At 35.4% G+C, this 17,524-nt stretch overlaps 1 protein-coding gene across 1 annotated transcript in view; it reads left to right on the forward strand.

Annotated features, from left to right (window-relative positions):
• mahj (LisH and WD40 domain-containing protein mahjong) overlaps window positions 1-17,524 on the forward strand; it is a 208,664-nt gene that overhangs the window by 179,457 nt on the left and 11,683 nt on the right. The window contains exons 33-35 of the mRNA XM_085817765.1: window positions 9,778-9,871; window positions 12,144-12,233; window positions 15,177-15,250. Coding sequence (XP_085673891.1) covers window positions 9,778-9,871; window positions 12,144-12,233; window positions 15,177-15,250 — 258 coding nt within the window. The remainder of the gene's footprint in view (window positions 1-9,777; window positions 9,872-12,143; window positions 12,234-15,176; window positions 15,251-17,524) is intronic.

The raw sequence follows: 17,524 nt of genomic DNA on the forward strand, positions 1-17,524 counted from the left end.
AACACAAATTTTTATCCCTTACAGCAAATGATACTTAAAATAATATAAACTACTTTTGGTGTTTTAGCAGCATATTGGAACTTTATATTAAATACTGTACATTAACTGAATTGTAACTCCAGCAAATCTATGCGAAGCTATGATGCTGACTAGTTCAGATAGGCAAAGTGAAACTGACTTGCAACACATACCTATCTTGCCAATATCAAGAATTCATATCAGTACTGATCATCATCATCTCTCTCTCTCTCTTTGCAAGCAGCAGTGGTGGCAACAGCGAAACTTCTGTTACAAATCATTCTGGTTATGATTTTACTTCTCATTTTAACAATACCGCTTGACATAAAATCTGTATAAACCTCAAGGTTGAGTGAGTACATGATGAAACGAGGCATGAAAGAAATAATCAATATAAAACTAATTGCTAATAAAACTTAAATGCAACTAGTCTTCTTTTAAATATGTGGGATTATTATAACTGTAAAATATGTTGTTGTAAATAATCTCATTTGTCTGACAATATCATCATAACAAGCCCACGAAGTTCATCGTGGCAAGGAGTGTAACTTTGTGCCTGTCGTTGGCAAAAACCTTGAGCACCTTACAGATGACAGTATGACTTTGACCAATTCTGCCTCTGATTTTGAAGAACATCCTGGACAGGGTTCGGGTCCAAAGGTCTCCCACCACTTTTCCCCTACCGCCAACTTCTCGAGAGGAGTTCCAGCTCACCATGTATTTAGAGTGCTTTTATGCCTCCTCACAGACTAAAAAACATTCATGTCTTCTCCAGGATTCAAACCTGAGCCCTTCAATATGCAGTTAGCATTGCTAAACCCTTAATCTTTTTGGGTGGCACTGTAAAATTTGGAGGAATTATCTTATTCTTTGAATGGTATTGCAATTTGAAATTCAGGTATGGGTAAATTACTTTAATTTATTCATTTCCCGTAGCTGATAGGTCCTTAATTTTTTTCATTAATGGTGTTTAAAAGAACTTAATTTCACTGTAAAGAAATATGTATGAACCCTATTCTAGCAAAATAACGTATCTGCCAATTTTTGTGAATTTCTCAGAAATTGTACTAAAATTACTCTAGTTTTGGGATTTTTTTTTCTTCAAATTTTGGATTTTTTTTTTAAACACTATAAATTGCATTGGTTTGGCAGTGCATATTCATGACACGCATTACTCTTTGTTTGCATCATGAATTCTTTTGTTCAGCATCAGCAACTATGGGGATTTTAAAATCAGTTTATAAAAATTTTAATTTAGCGGTTTGTGACTTTAATGATGATTTTTTTAGCTAATATAATTATGCTATTACCATATCATTAAAATAATAGTAATGCAAAGTTACCAACTCTCCCAATTTCCGACCATATTCTCACCACCCCATTTTGCAACATATTTCTCCCAACTTTCTCTTATTCTTAAAATTTCTTACAATTTTTATGTAACTTAGCTTAATACTTCATTATTTCCACCCAAAAAAGTGATTTTCAGCATCTGAAAATGCGTGTTTCTCCTTTGTGTGCAAGTCCGAAAACATCGTCCAATGAGAATCAAATACAGTTCGTCCAATGAGAATCAAATACAGCTGCCGGTCATTTGGCACAAAGCAAGATGTTATTTCGTTTGTCTTGCCAATGAGCAGTGTGTTTACAGAAGAAAATACTTCTTGAGTTAAAATAAAGGGCTCTATTGAAAGTTATAAAATACCATATGTAAATGGAGATATAGTTATTACTTCGAGTGTTAAAAATAGGTGTGAGAAAAATTAAGTAACTTCTGCACTTGTAAGCAGTTTAACTAGCACTTCTCAAAATAATAGTACAAAATGTAAGCCTTAAAGCTCTCTCTCAAAAAAAAAAAAAAAAAAAAAAAAAAAAAAAAAAAAAAAAAATGCTTGATAAGGAACACATTTTCCGATTATTGTAAGTTTATCTTGTGAAAAATGAGTATGTTTGTCCTTGGATCTTAACAAAGATTTGTGTGTTTTTTACACTCAGTTTTGCCATCATTCGATGTTCCTAACCCAATTCTACAGGGCAGAGTTCCATTAATTCATGTTTTTGCAATCAATGATTATCGATCTGGTTAAAGTATTATTTGATGATTAGGGAAACTGATTAGAGCAATTTTTTTGTTATTAGAAGGTACAAGCAATTAAACTTTTTGTGTGTGTGTGAAGTGTTTTTGCTTTTAAGAAATAGTTACTGAACTTTCAGGTATTAATTAGTTAATATTTAAAGTTAATTCAATATTAAAAATATATTTTCTTTCTATCCATTTTTATTATTTAAAAAAATCTTTTTGTCATTGGGAAAATTCTCAAGACTTCTTAAAAATCTCCTGATTTTTGAGTGTAACTGATTTGGCAAGTATGGTAATGCATTAAAATTACACTTTTAGGAAAATATTATTACTAAGCCATTTTTTATTTCTTTTTGCTCTGTTTCAAAATATCTTGTGTTTAAGAATTTAATTAGTTTAACTTTCCCTCGTTTTTTGTGACAGAATTTTTTCCAGGTTGTTTTAAAACATTAAGATATGTGAAGGTTCTGTTTGTAAAATCTGTTTCATTTGTGTTTTTAATTATTTTTTAATTTTTAAACTTTTTTCCTTTTTACTTTCACAAAATTGAAAGGTATGCTATAAATATCAAAAGTATATTACCATTATTATTAACTAAAAGGGGATCCTAATTTTTTTTAAATGACTTGAAAATTTAAACAAAATAATAAATGTTGGAAAACATGATTTCTAAGTTACTTTAACATAGTTTCGAAGTAAATGTATTAAAATTAATTTCATGTGTGTAACTTTCTATTTTTTATGTTAAGAGTTTTTCCATGTTGTCAAAATAATTCTGATTTTTGTCATTTTCCTCTTTCAAACTCTGCTTTTTTCTGATTCCCCCCCCCCCAAAAAAAATTATTTTTACTTGCAGAAAATTGGCAGATACATGATAACCCTCCCAGCAGCCAAGCTGTATATATATATTTTCAAAAATATTTATCATTATAAATTTAAATGCACATTCATATATTGCTGGCCATCCAAAATGCAACATGAAGAAGGCGAAGGTGTATCAAAGCCAACATTATTTGAGAGGTTGTACATAATATTAATGTTAATTGATTTTAAATACAGCTTTCTTTGAGGTGAGGAAAGCCAAAAATCAGTAGTGAATATTGCCTGCACGTTTGGTCAATAACCACTGCTATGCACTGCGGCACTCAATGAAAGACGCTTTGAATGTGTTCTCAGGAGATGGCAGCCTATATTGCCTCTACACAATGCCAAAGTTCATCTGCTTTACTTGTGGGTGCAGCATGCTGGGCTAAGCATTCTCCAATAATCCACTAGGCATGTTCTGGGTGATAGATCTAGAAAATAGGCAGGCTGTGATAACAATGCAATATGGCAGGTTAAGAAGAAAGCTTGAACATTGAGTGCAATGTGTTGTCGCACATTGTCCTGTTGAAATGTGGCCACATGCAAGCCCTGAAGGTAAGGAAGGAGAACAGAGTACAAAACTTCCAAGATATCTTGTTCGCTGGTAAGTGTACCAATAATACATACTGCGAGGGTTGCGGAAATAGAGATGGGCAAAACCACTTCTTTAAGGGATCTGATTGGAACCATTCACTTCATTGAAGAGAATCAGTTTTTTTATGATTATCACTCACTACCAATGACCTTGATGAGTGTGTTTAATCAAACAAGGAGTCAGATTGGTGGAATCAACTCAATCAAACCACTCATTTCCTGGACTGATTTCTTTCAACTGCACTATATCACTCGAGGTTCCCTAAAATCACTTTTCTACATAAAACTAACAATAAAATTCTGGAATAAAAAAATTCTTAAAAAGTTGAAAAATAATGAAAACTTAACTCACTTTTGTTTAAGATTACATTATTTTTTTACTATAATTGATATTTTGTTGCTGCTATAAAGCACAGTGTAAAAATAAATTTTTAGATTGGAGACATCTCAAAGAACAGAAAATTGTCTGCTGACTATATCAGCATTTTCTTTTTTTGTCTAATTTAACAAAATGATGCCAAATATCACTCGAGGTTCTTCTGTGCGGTAGGGTTGACATTTTGTTCTGTAACCTTGAAAAAATACTTTAGATGCAAAAATTTACAGTTATAAATATATATTAATTCTAAAGAAAATTAAGGATCTTTTCACTACAAAACATTAGTAAAATAAGTAAATAAATAAAAATAAAATTTATTATTTAACATATATGTTTATAATAATATAGTATAAGAATATTTTATTATGGCACGATATTTGAAGAATCAAATTGAAACTCAAAGGAAGAGCTAGATTTGTAACTGGAGAAGGAGCGATGAAAAAAATGAATAATGAAGACAAGTAGGAAACTGAGGCTAGGGAAGGTGTGCCGGAGCGATGACAGATGGAAGTCCAAAGAGAAAACAGAGTGCCTAACCAATGCATTCCTCACACTACCAGATGGGGGGGGGCTCAATCCATTTGCAAACGGGTATGGTCAGTTTTGCTGAGATGTGTTGGTTTATTTAATGTTTTGTTTTTTAAATACTAGATGGAATGCAAGCAAAATCAAAGCTCACATATATAACTATATAACACACACATATGCATATAAAAAAAAGTAAGAGACGTTTCTGGTAAATAGTGGAAAGAATGGAATAAAATTGTTGGTGGGCTTCAACAAGAGCTCTCCGTGAACTGTTAAGTAAAAAAACATTCCATTTTCGCTGGATCGCTGATCACTCAGTAAAGTGAATTGGCTGTTTGAATCAGTTCTGGAGTGGATCAACCAACTCTATGTGGGAGAAGAATCCAATATCACCCCACACCGTAAAACTGTGTGCAGATCTAGTATGATGATGTATAACAGAACAATAGAGCAATGTATCTCCCCGGTGTCTACCAACTCTAATCCGACTATCACGGTACTTCAGCCAGAAGCATAATTCATCCAAAAAAACAAATGTCATGCCATTCGGATGTCATCTCCACCGTTCAGTGCACCGTTGCAAGCACAAACACCTGTTATTTAAATGTAAGCACTTAGTGGACAGTTCATTGTACTGTAAATGGCAGCAAGTTGTTTGTGCAGACACTGATTGTTGTGTTACCAACTACTTTTAACAATAGTTATTACTTTTGTTGGGTGCTCCAACTTACAATTTTTTGGGAATGTTTGTATAAAATTAGCAAAAAGGGTTAGTTAACTTAGAGATATATACATGAGTTGAGGCTTGCTGCCTTTACATTTCGTCAGTTGCTTAGACCTGGTTATCTGCTATGATTATGTTTCTCTTAGAAAAGACATACTCTATGATAGTTCTGATGCCCCGCTGTCCTTAGTAATCCTGAAGAAGATCTTTGAGGCTATGTGATCCCTGAAGCTGAGGAAGGAAGGCTCTGATGGCAGAAGTGAGTGGACAGTCGTGGATGTAATGTGAAACGTCTGCTGAAGAAGCTGAAGCATCGCAGGCACATTTTACGTTTTGATGGCAGAACCTGCTGAGGTATGCGGGAAATCTTCCATGATTTGAGAAAGCTTGTTGTAGATAGAAATCTGTTTTCAGCCTTTTGGTGGAAACCATGGGAAAGATGGAGTAGGTGTGTCGACCGGTGTCTGAGTCGTCCCAGCGAGCTTGCCAGAGGGACATGAAGGCACAGAAGATCTTGTGTTTGGCAGCAACTATGGAAAGTCGTATTTCTGAGGTGATGAAGGGGTGACTTATGGCTTCTTTAGCTAAAGAGTTGGCCCTTTCGTTACCTTGGGTACCTTGATGACTACGTACCCAGTATAGAGACACTTGCTTGGAAGAAGACAGATTAATAAGCACTTCTTTTAATGAAGAGATGTGGAAGGCTTGTGTGCCATTCTTGTTCAGTGCCTGTAGGATGCTCATGCTGTCTGTATAGAAGCTGATGGATGGAAAAATGGTGTTGCCTGCCCAGAGAGCTGCCTTCTTTAAAGGGAAGGACTCAGCCTGGAAAACCGAGGCGTGGTCACTAAGTCTGAACTGTGCTGAGTGAATTTCTGTATTGTTGTAGAAAGCAACATAGGCTGCAGCTACTTGCTCTGAAACTTTAAAGCCATCAGAAAAGATTTCTAAGTCCTGTCCTTTTGGTAGATGTTTAAGCCATTTTATATCTTTCGTGAGAGATGGGTGGATGAGAGTATATTGGGAATGTGGTTCTAAGGAGAGCTGGTCTATGATTGAGGAGTCATCCAGCTGGAAGGTGTCCTTAAAATGAACTAACCTACAAGTACCACACTCAATTTCTGCTTTGAGATCTAAGGGGAGAACCTCTGCAAGGATTTGAAGAGCTGCTGTGGATGTGGTAGTGAAACACTTAGTGATCTTGAGAAGGGTGATGCGTTGAATTTGGAGTAGTTTGCGAACCCTGACCGTGCCAGTCATCCAGATGGGGGAGCCCTAAAGGATCATCCTTTCAATGCCCTGCAGATATAGTTCTTTCAGAAGTTTCCCTTTTAGATTCTATTTATCTGTGACAATGCGATTTAAGCTATTAATAAGATTGGAGGTTTTATCTCGTATCATCGTTAAGTGTGGTACCCAGGTGAGTTTCCTATCAAGTAAGAATCTTAGGTATTTTAAAGTAACTTCATTTTTTAGTTCACGGCCCTGCCATTTAATACGGGGTGGGCTATTTACAAGTTTATTACCCTTTGGAAAGGTGATCATTTTTGTCTTATCGATGCTGAATTTAAGCTCGAGTTTGAGGCTCCAGTCAGTGATAAGATCTAATGCCTTTTTCGTTTGTTTTCTATTTCAGTGCGATTACCTCCTTGAATGATTAGGAGAAAATCTTCGGTGTAGGCCTGGATTTGTGCATTTCCTTTGAAATCTGGATCTAATGCAGTATTCGCAATGAGATTCCACAATATTGAACCAATATTGGACTCTTGGGGAGCACCTCTGTAGTAATCGTGAGTGACACTGACACCGTCCCGCTGGTAAGTGACTTTATGATTGTGAAGATAACTGCCTATGATCCGAAACAGATTCTTAGGACATTGAAGATGTTTGAGTTGATCCCTGAAGGCTGGCCACCAGAGTTGGTTGAAGGCCGAGGCTACATCTAAGGAGATAACACATGTGTGGAGACCTCGCTGCTTGTTACGGTGTATTTGCTCTTGTAGATTGTGAAGAGCGTCAATGGTGCTCTTTCCCTTCGTGAAACCATATTGCACTTTGTTCATGAGGTGGTTTTTCTCCAGGTGGAAAGTGAGACGTCTGGTTATTAGTTTGTCTAGGACTTTTCCCCAGGCGGAGAGAAGACAGATAGGTCTATATGCGTTCAGATACTTACTGTCTTTGCCCTCTTTTTTGAAATCGCTTTTCATCTGGAAAGTAGCCTTTTTGAAGGCACGCATTAAAGATATATGCTAGTTGGTATTCGTTTGTGATTCTCAACTCTTCGACGAAGTCTATATTGAGTTTGTCCATGCCTGGGGCTTTGCCCCTTTTGGTAGTTTCTATGATCTTTCGAATTTCTGTGGTAGTGAAGGGGGGATCATTTGTTTGGAGGGCTGCTTGCTGATCTCCTTATCTTCCTGTAATGTGGGGTGTCTTTGTCTTGAGTATCATTGGGAAAGTGATATTTGACAATTTCTCTAATAGTGTCTTCAACTGAAGTTGTGGTTGTCCCATCTGGTTTGAGTATTGAGCTTAGTTGTAAGGGTCCTAGGCATTTGATATCATAGTAGGACCTGAACGGGGAAGACATCTGAAGATTTTCCCAGAATGTGTCCTCGGATGCTCTTTTGGCCTCTAAGATCTTTTGTCTATAAATAGCTTGTTCCTTTTTGTAGATGACTCTGTTTTTGGTGCACTTGTCTCCTAAGGTGCAATGGTACCACCGCTGTAAGGCTCGTACCTTTTTTTCTTATAATCGTGAGCTCCTGATTCCACCATGGGTTGCTTCAATAGTGTTTGTTGTTCTTATTTGAATTACCGACTTTTTTAGTGTGCTCATAATTTCATGGATGAGTATCGTGGTGATCTCTGTGTGCTTGTTTATTTCTGTGATGATATGTGGTAGTGAAACTGCCGAATATTGTTTTGCAAATTTTTGCCTGAATGTCATCCAGTCTATATGACTTGGTTTCATCTTGTTGGTGTTTTTTTTCTGTAAGTCTACATTATCGATGTCATATTGGGCGTAGTTATGGTCACTAAGGTTTGCTTCCTCCTGGACTTTCCAATTTGAAATTTCAATTGGATTTTCTTTCCGAAATAAAGTGAGATCAATCCATGAGGTACCTGTGAAACCAGAAACTTTAGGAGGGCTATCAGGGTTATTAATGACGGCTAAACTTGTAGCTGCTAGTAGCTCACAGATCTCGAGACCTCTTGGGTCTGGCTGGGTGGGACTCCAAATTGGATGTTTTCCGTTGAAGTCCCCGCTGATTATAACTGAGATAGAATCATTTGTTATGATTAAGTTCTCTGGCGAGGCCAATATAGGCTCAATTTCCTGTGAGGGAGGGCAGTAAACAGAAACAATCAGGAAAGAGTGGTTGCCTTCAATTTGCACTGCTGTGATATTATCTGTGCTAATGACCTCCGAGGCAGGGAGTGCCTGGTCCGTAAGTATGATAGCTTTTTTGGCGTTTTATGTTGCGTAGAATTTTTTGAATCTTGTGGGGAATCTTTGTAGATGATTGTTTCTTACGTAGGGTTCCTGCATGCATACTATCTTTATATCTTTATTTTGTTCTAAATGTTCTCTTAAGTATGTAGTTGCACCCCGAGAGTGCTGTAGGTTTATCTGGAGAACTTGGATTTTACTCATAATTTATTCTTAGTTTGTATTTCTGTAACTCTCTTAAGTAGCATGCACGTTTTCTGTCGCGACTGTCGTGATGGGTGTTTAACCCTGCATTAAATTTTACATTGATTTTGTGACAGTTTACACAGCTTGGGGATTCCTTTTTGCAATATTTTTTCTGATGGTCTTGGTTGCATATGTGGCAGTGTGCTCTCTTGGTACCATGCACACAATATGTCTGTCTTCCCACTGAGTGATGCAGCAAGGTGGTTGCACTTCCTGTTCGACAATCATTCCCTTCTGCATTCACTGATTCCATATTCGCATGACTCTTGCTTGGTTACATCCGACATAATGACTGTTTTTCCAGAAGGATGATCTGCAATCTCCGTATATAGCTTCTGTCAAACTCATAAAAATGTGCCCAAAAGATGCTCATGTTTTTCTACATACTGAAGTTTCAGGTAAAAAGGCTCTCAAAAGAACAATTGACGTTATTCAAAATGGCAATCTTTCCTCACTTACAATTATAATGTATGGACTGTAAGACGTGCTTCAGTCACCCAGGATGTGTGCATTCACTGAAATCATAATTTATGCATATCCCATGGCAGTATACACATGATGCAAGTTTCGTGCTATTTGAATGCTTCCTTAATGATGTTGCATTTTGGATAGCCAGCAGTTTACATCTTAGTTAGTCCAGACAGTTTAGCTAGTAGTTGTAGAAAAAGTGACAAGGTGCAAAACTGGAGGGTTATTTGGGAATTAAAATCGAGAAAATAAAATTTACTCATGGCCTTTTTATGAAGTTTAGGGTTTTAGGTTAAACCCATAGCAGCTTGGAGGACTAAAGGGTGTTGTATTTAAGTAATTTTTTTTTCCTTTTGTGGTTATTATGTTTAGATTTTTTTATGTATGTATTATTAGAAATATATTTTCTTAATGGCACAAAGTGGGATTTACGTACTTTCAAGCTTCTACGGACAGTAGCTGGACTAAGTCAACGCTGTGTTACATTTAATCCTGCGGGTAACATCATATATGGAGGTATGATTGCACTTCTTGTTTATAATGCAGGTTTACACCTGAAGGATTTAATTTTTTTTCCCTCTCTGTTTAATTTACATTTAGTTTTGTATCCAGCATGTTCTGTGATGTTAACTGAAAGAAAAACATTTAGCAAAAAAATTTGATTTTGAAAATGGAATCCTGTAATCTTTTCTTGGTCCCTATGCCCATTTTTTTGAGATTCACAGTCCCTAATCACCTGTAAAATAATGAAAATCTCAGGAAAAGTGTAAACATTTTTCAAAAATCGAGGAATATAGCAACTTTTTCCAAAAGTCAGTTCTCACAAATAAAAATAATAGTTCTATTTTAAATAATAACTAATTAAAAAAACTCATGAAGAGTTACCATAATCTCTTTCTCTCTTCCCCCTCCCAGAAAAGGCTTTACTAACCTCTTATCAGGTACAGTTTTATCAATCCATAGCTTCTCTTCTGTGCTGCTAGTGAGCTATAATTTTCCAAAAGAGTAATTATTCTTCAATCTCATTCTTTAAAAATACAGGCTTCCAAATTATGTAGCATAATTGTTTTCATCTTGCTTTTAAAAAAGAATAGACACATACAGTACAAAGTCCGTAATCCGAACTCATCGGGACTTCGACGATTCCAGATTAAGGGTTTTTCTGGATTATAGATCATCAATTTAAATCTGGTAAAATGGCACGCAGAAGTTATACAATAAAAAATATGAAACCGTAATTTATCAAATAAAGAGCAATTATTATCTAAAGGATATCAAAATTTACAAAAAAAAGCTTAATATTTATTTGTTTACCTTATTAAACATTTCTTTCAATGTAAGTCGTTTAAGTTGCTTCGTTTTTTGTGCTAAACACGAATGCGTAAACATTAAACGCGCACGCGTAAAGCATACAGAAAAAAAAAAGTTTGTGGCTTTGAGATACGCATTATAGATCATTCCGGATAATGGACGTCCGGATTACAGACTTTGTACTGTATTTATATTATATATCTAACTGATAAATTTTATAAGCATTAATTGAATTAATAAAAAGATGACACACCCACATGTATAGGCAAACTGGTTCTTTTATTGGTATAGATAAAATATTTTTAAATACGGGGTATATCAAAAGTAAGTACATATTTTTTGCAAAATTGGACACTTTTTAAAACACATCTTAAAATGTTTATCCAATTTAAAATAGATTAAAAATATGCTTAATTTTATTTTGTGTGTGCAGGGTGTTCCAAAATTTTTATTTTGTCTTCCAGAATTTACTATTTATTTTGGTAGATTAAAAAAAATTATATTTATTATTGCAACTTGATTATGATTACAAAAAAGGAATTTATAAATCTTCCAAGCCATACATTAACTTTTGGAGAGTTGCATTCCATGAATTTATTTGTTTTATAATTTGTCCAGATATAACACTTATGTTGAATGACCTTATTGCATGTGTGGAGTCAGCTCATCACTGAATAAGAAAGGTGTTATCCAGGAGGTTTTACATTTTCAATTTGCTTTATAAATTCTGTACACCTTGCTTTTTTTATTTGAACAATTTTTTTCATGAGATGTATGCAGCAATTGAATGTGATAAGGTTTTTCCATAAGTGTTGAAAGCAAAACTGTATGAACTCTCATCTTGGGCATGTTGAGTCTGAAATTAGCCTCCCCAACCAAAGTTGTAAGTTCAGTCTGTAACATCTGTTGAATTCATTCAGTTTTGTTAGAGTCCTTGGTCGCCTTCTTTTTAACTTGTCATGTACTTATTAAGCTTTTTTAAATTTGTTTACAAATCATTTTGTCTGTAGGTCCAGGTGCATTAAATTTTCTTCAGAATTTTTCTTATAATTCATTAATTTGTACTCCTCTGATATTCATTATTTAAGAATTCTTAAAAAGGAATAAGAAGCGAAATAAAAAGGTCGGCTTTTTGAATATGCAAAAATAAAATTGAATATACGTGTAGCACATTTTAAACATGACAGACTTGAGACAACAGTAACAGATTTGAGTTTTTCAAAAAAGATCCAATTTTACAAAAAATAGGTATTTATTTACCTTTTAGGTACTTAGTGATACATCTAATATTATTCATAATATTAGATGTATTTGTATCGTATCATTTTTATAAACATGATTTTAATTAACAAAATATTTATAATATCATATGTGTCTTGCTATAGCTCAAGAGATAATTGTTTGCTTTTATAAATAGTGGAACTTTTTAAATTCTTTAGTTTTTTAGTGAAATTTATCAGATATCTTTCTTTTTCAGTTTGTACCCCTACTGACAGTGAGTCCAAGATGACTGAGAATGAAATAAACTGTTTTTATGTTTTTGATGCAGATGACTATAATAGTATAGGTATTATATATATATATATATATATATATATATTAAATCTCTTTCTCTCCTCTTCCTTTCCTCATTTTGTGCTTAATAAGAAAAATAATATATAGCTATATAATTTTAGTGCTATTGCTAGGCTAATGTTATTTTAATTTCATTTTTTATTTTGTTTAATGTAATGTCTGTTTATATACACACAGAGGAGTAAAATTAAGAGAATTTCCACATTATGTTGAACTTCTGAAAAACTAAAAGATTTTAGTGAAATTTGATATGAATATATTTTATAACAGAGAAAGAGGTAAACCATCAAAAGTCATTTTATGTCCTCATGATTGTCAGTAAAGCTCATAGTGCAAAAATGTCAAAAATCCATGTTGTGATACTGAACTGAAAGTGAGCCTAATGTGGCGTATGGTCCTTTCTCCCAGTCAGAGCTTCACGCAGCATGACAATGTACTGGATACGAAGCAATTGAGCAGTCTTTGTCGCATTTGATCCCACTCCTGCGGCAAAGCAGTTTTCAACTTTGATTCTTGAAGGAGGATGGCAAGATCAAATTGCCTTCCCAAGAGCATTCCAGATATGCTGTGTATGGCTAAGGTCAGGAGATCTGGCTGGCCAATCCATGCACCAAATATCATCTTTTCAGATAATCTTTGACCACTTGAGTCCCATGTGAACAAACATTGTCATCCATTAACAGGAACAAAAAACCAACTGCGTCCCTGAAAAGTCGAACTTAGGGCTCTTAGATCTCCTCCACCATATGGCAGTCGGGGGGGCCTTTATCAAACATATGCAGGAATGTCAGTGGACATATGCAGTCCAACATATTGGTCCGAAAATCACACTTTAAATTTTTCTGCTGCCAAAATTATTGAAAAAACATCTTCCATTGGAGAACTGGATTTTCTAGAGGCATTTCACATTCAAAAAAATCTTTCTGTTCTAGTTAGCGATCCTAATTCAATCCAACTTTGCCTTCGGCCTTTAAAGAAATTATGTTTTAGTTCTGGTTTCATCAACAGATGGCACCACTAGCTTATTTTCTGTCCAGGCATTCTTTTCTTATCTGATTATATATCCTATCTCATTCACTTGCGCTCTTGCTGAGGATGGTGGTTCGGTAAAACCATCGAAACTAGTCCTGTGAAAATTTGAAAATATAACGCTGATTTTTGTTGTTTGACTTCTGAATTAGTATCCTGGTTTGTTGTCGTGGATCTTGGTTGATCTTGTGCTCATCTTCTCTATCTTGATCCAGTATCCTGAAACTGTTTCTTCAAATTGCAGACAACACTGGGTGTGTAACTGAGCACTGTAGCCTCTTGCCCTTGTGACTGGTCTGCTTCCAATCTGCCAAAAATACTTCATCTCATTTTGTCATTTGTACGTTCATGGCTACTCATTTTATGTAATATCTTGTAAAATTTACCAAACTCTTATTAGAAACAGAGCAAATGTTGCGAAGCTGTGCGAGCACACAAACAGCCAAAAATCCCTTATGCACTTATATCCCTTCCACTATTACAGCTCTGCAGACATGCCCATGTATGCTTACATATTCAATTTTGAATATTTGCTTAATTCCTCAGTGGCATAATTAGTATTTTTGGTTCAGTATTTTTTTAATGGACATAATTTTCAAATTCTTTTAATTTTGCAGTGTGTGTGTATATATATAGAGATAGATAGATATGAGGTTTACCGGATAGTTTTATCTAGCAATGTTTTTTCAACATTCATGCAGGTGCTCATTTATGACATACACTGGTGTGCAAAAATTAAGGACGAGACGGTTTTTTCAATATAACTTTGTACAAAAGCTTTTCAAATCGACACATTTAATACCGTAAGATCCCCAATACGTAAGGACATGAGTAATCTAAGCAACACTTACTAAAAGAGAAATCAGAGGGATAAAAAGAAGCTTTATTGAAAAAGTAGCATAGAGCACAATGCGACTGAAGGCCGAAACATGCCTGTGATGGGTGTCCAGCAAGAAACATCCGATCTTTAATAGGGGATATGATCTCCCCTGACTGCTAGGCAGGTTTCACAGCGTCTGCCCATGCTGAGAATGAGGTTGTCAATGAGTTGTTGAGGTATTGCTGCCCATTCGTTTTGCAGCGCCAATCGAAGCTCCTGAATCGTTACTGGTGGTAAGGTACGAGCTGCCAAGCGTCTGCCTAGAAAATCCCATACATGCTCAATGGGATTGAGATCCAGAGATCGTGCCAGCCAATCCATACGTTCAATATCCTCACTCTCTAAGAGCTGCTCGGCAGCTACTGTGCGATGACATGGTGCATTGTCGTCCATGAAAAGAAACTGCGGACCCATAGCACCTCTAAAAAGATGCACATATGGAAGAAGAATCTCATTACAATAACGGGTCCCGTTGACTGAACCTGCGTCGAAGATGTGAAGGTCTGTATGACTACCAAGCATGATGCCTCCCCAAACGAGAACACCGCCACCTCCATACCTGTCCATTGCTATACACTTTTCCTTTTAAGTTGTCCCAGGAAAAGAAATCTGCAAGTATTAAATCTGGAGATCATGATAGCCAGTTAAAATTCAAAAGCTGGGAAGTTACGCAGTTGCCAAAAATTTCTTTGAGATAGCCACTGTTTGCCAGTGAAGGTATTGAAACATTCATTATATAGTTAGGACATTAGTCATTCCAAATATTAAAGAAGTTGTGACATGTTCTTTGCATCAAAATAATTGTGTTGATTTTCAAAGTAAATTTAATAATTTTCATCATTTGCTCAGTGGTACGTTTTCCAGTCTTAAAACCTGCAAGTACTGACTATATTATGGTCTTAAAAGAAAGAGTAAACATATTTTGCAAGAAAAGTTTATTTACTTTTGTGCAGCCTATATTATTAAAACATTTTTTATTTGAAACTGTATGGAATGTAAACTGTAGCATTATTTTTTGTTTTCCAGCTACAATAGATGTAAAAAAACCTGTCTTCCATGTAGCTGCAGATTTAAATGAACAATATGTTGCTGTTGTTGAGGTAAGAATTTGTGAAAAAGGAGGCATTTGATCTATATTTTGTGAAACTGAATTTATATGTGGAGTGACATGTAAATAGCACCTAAACCTTTCAATAATGATATTTCTTACACTGTGAGTGAATAAAAAATCTCACTGGTGTGGTTGAAAGCTTTAAAACACAGTTTTTAAAAAAGTAAATGAAAAAGTCACAGCTGGTGAAAGGAAATTTTGGACATCGTCAGAACTGTTTAAAATTAAGTAAAATGTTAATTTTCTGACCGGCGTGTTTGCATGACCTCTTTCATGTTCTCATAATTTTGCAAAATTCATGATAAAAATTTTTCTTTCGATGAATGCAGCAGCTTTTGCCATAATTTGCCAAATAAATTTAAGAGGACAAGATAACTTCTTTTCTCTCATTCCCCCCTTTTTAAGAAATCAATGAAATGTTTGCATTCATTATAAGTAGTGTTATAAAGTTCTGTAAATATATGAATGAATTTAATTGTATTATAACTTTTATATATATATATTTTTTTATTTATTACAGTATTGGTAGTAATTTTAAGGTGCATTTTTATGTAATTGAGTTTGCTAACATGTAATAAGGTATACACATATTAGGAGGCATACATATGGGAAACAATTTTATCTAGAAAAACATATTTATATTATTTCCAATTTTAAAAAAGTGCTTTTCATCAGGAATTCACTTTGAATGTGGTAACATTTTTTTTTTAAATATAAGAAATATCTCCCTTAATAATTTCCATAAACAAATGAAAAAAAATAAAATGAGACACACTAAAAATTTCTAGTTATTGTAAATTTCTGTACATATTTAAATGCATTTGATTAAATTTTTGATTTTGTATTATTTATTTATTTATTGCTTTTGGAGTGACAATCTTAGAGCGTATTCTTTCGTAATTGAATTTATTGCCATGTAATTTTTATTATATAAAAAGTATATAGTATAAAGTGCTTATTGTTGATCATGTGATTCTGAATTCAGCATCATTTTAATTGTGGAAATAGCTCAACTAGAGCCTAGAATATAGGCAAAAACACTCCTAACATACAGGGTGTCCGAAAAGTCTCTCCTTGATTACATAAATTGATAACTCAGGCTAGAAGTAAGATACAAATATGAAACTGGTGTCTAATTCTTTACAAACTACCAAAGTTTTTTCACACATCAGTAAGCTTCCACATGAGCACCCTTGGTAGCACGTAGCACATCCAGGCGATATTCAATTTCTGTCCACACATTAGCCAACATCACTGGAGGGATCGATTTAACGACTGTGGTGGTTATCCGTTGCCACAGGGTTTCAAGATCTGGTACACGTTTTCGGTAGACCTCGTCCGTGACATAACCCCATAAAAAGAAGTCTAATGGGGTTATGTCAGGAGAGCATGGAGGCCAAACCGTTGGCCCATCACGACCAATCCATCGCCTAGGAAAGGTCATATCGAGATAGGCACGGACGTCCAAACCCCAATGAGGCGGTGCACCGTCTTGCTGAAACAAGACATCAGGGTGATACTGAAGCAGCTGAGGAATAGCATACAGTTGCAATATGTCCAGATGCACTTCAGATGTGATTGGTAGCCTCAGCGAAGAAGAATGGCTCGATAATTCGATCGTGCAATAGCGTGCACCAAACATTCACCTTTGGACTGCCTTTGGTGCACTCCAAATGCGTACATTATGGCGATTCACTACTCCACTGACAAAAAAGGTCGCTTCGTCGGAAAAGGCAATTTGTCTGAGATAACCATCATCGTCCTCAATACGTGATAGCATTTTGACCGCAAAGTCATATCGACGTGTACTGTCATTGGGCAACAAGGCCTGAACGATTTGCACTTTGTATGCACGAGACAATAAACGTTTGTGTAAAATGTCATGGAGAGAGCTTTTTGGTATCTGTAATTCACGTGAGGCCCTGCGCACCAATTTCTTCGGACTTCGTAGAAAAGACTGCCTCACAGCTTCCACCCTGTTTGCTGAGGTTCTTGGTCGACCAGACTTCGGAAGGTCAGCAACCGATCCTGTGTTCTTGGAACTTCTCATACCAGGCTTTAATGCTCTTGACATCAGGTGGATTCCTTCCAAATATTGTCTGGAAGTGTCTCTGCACTGTGGTTGATGATCATGTCTCATGGTACCACAGGACACACTATGCCTTCTCCTGATTGGTTAACATGGCTTCTTGGGCACTGCACCTCATCCACTACTTACGTACTGCGAACCTAAAACAGAAAAACAACTTTGATAGTTTGTAAA

This window comes from Stegodyphus dumicola, chromosome 1 (assembly GCF_044657685.1).
Source record: "Stegodyphus dumicola isolate Sdum_Otavi_A_Nest chromosome 1, ASM4465768v1".
Classification (NCBI taxonomy): Eukaryota; Metazoa; Arthropoda; class Arachnida; order Araneae; family Eresidae; genus Stegodyphus; species Stegodyphus dumicola.